Source organism: Helobdella robusta (assembly GCF_000326865.2).
Source record: "Helobdella robusta unplaced genomic scaffold HELROscaffold_8, whole genome shotgun sequence".
Classification (NCBI taxonomy): Eukaryota; Metazoa; Annelida; class Clitellata; order Rhynchobdellida; family Glossiphoniidae; genus Helobdella; species Helobdella robusta.
Genome location: NW_008705459.1, coordinates 3,427,735 through 3,429,093, shown reverse-complemented (window position 1 = coordinate 3,429,093; position 1,359 = coordinate 3,427,735). Strand labels below are relative to the sequence as shown.

General features: G+C 29.5%; 1 protein-coding gene across 1 annotated transcript in view; it reads left to right on the top strand.

Moving 5' to 3' along the window:
• Positions 1–1,131: 1,131 nt before the first annotated feature.
• The window catches only part of HELRODRAFT_70493 (hypothetical protein), a gene marked incomplete at both ends in the record, with an annotated part of 1,783 nt that continues 1,555 nt past the window's right edge, over positions 1,132–1,359 (top strand). The window contains one exon of the mRNA XM_009031893.1: positions 1,132–1,223. Within this exon, the coding sequence (XP_009030141.1) occupies positions 1,132–1,223 (92 nt within the window). The remainder of the gene's footprint in view (positions 1,224–1,359) is intronic.

Sequence of the window (1,359 nt, the reverse complement as noted above, 5' to 3'; positions counted from 1 at the left end):
AACAACAAATCAACCAATCAACTAATTAGTCAACCAACCAATCAACTAACTAACCAGTTAACCAGCCAATCAACTAACCAATCAACACACAGCAACACTGGAAAGGAGTGGACCACATACGAACATGCATGCATAATTTCCAGATTCTCATACCCTTGCAGAGTGAAAGGAAAGCTCTTTGGTTTTTTCTATGTTAGTTTGTTTGTTTTTTGTTTGTTTGTGAGTTTTTTGTTTGTTTGTAAGTTTTTTGTTTTTTGATGGTTTATATGCCAGTTCTTTTGTTTTTTCTTTGCTCGATAGTATATATTAGTAATATTTTTGATTGTTTAAAGAAAAATTTATTTATTTTTCATAAATTTTATCAAATCAATTTAGCTTTAATTTGAAAATGTAAACCTTATTTGTATCAATTAACAGCTTAATAAGTAAAAATAATTGTAATATTACTTAATTATTGAAAAATATTTTCAATTTGCATTTCTGTGTCTAATTTTTAGCCATCACTTTGGCCATTATTTCACATATTATTGTCATCAATGCATCTTTTAAAAAACTCTAAAAAATGTGAAAAAAAAAGAAAAATAAGAAAAAAAATTGAAAAAATTAAAAAAAAATAATTTTAAAGGTTTAATTCTAAATCTGTTCAAGACAATTTTCCCTGGTGATGTTGCAAGCAATGTATGCGTCAAGAAACAAAGGCTCTACAAATGTAGTTCTCTTTGTCTGCTTGCAGATATTTGTGTGTTGTTCTGTGTATGCTTGTTTGTATGTCTGTTTGCTTAATCATTCGTTCGTTTGTTTGTTTGTATTGTGTGCCTTTGCTAGCTTGGGTGTCTTTGTTTGTGTGTCTGTGTGTTTTTTATTTGTTTTTTTTGTGTCAATGATTGTTTTTGTCTGGTCTTATAGGATTTGTAAAGTGATTTTCATAAGATACTTTAAAAAAGTTTTGGTTTTTTAGATGCGAAATTTATTTAACATCTGTATAACGTTTTAGTATATGTTTATTGTTGACATGTGGTTTGTCATCTCGTGTGAATGTGTGTGTATGTGTATGTATCATTGTATAAATATGTGTTGTACAATGTGCATTTTTAATTGTATGTGTACAAAAATTCTGTTTAAAAATGTAGGTACGTATGTATTTGCTGTGTTCACGTATGTATGTATGTTTGCATATACGTATGTGCGTATGTATGTTTGTACGTATGTTTGATTGTTTGTATGTATGTGCGTGTTATTTGTCTGTAGTTAAAAGCACTCAAGTACAAACCAACTTAGAAATCATGCCAGCTACCGACTAACGCAATAAAGCAAATATCCAACCATCTAACCATCCATCCAACCATCCAACCAACCAGC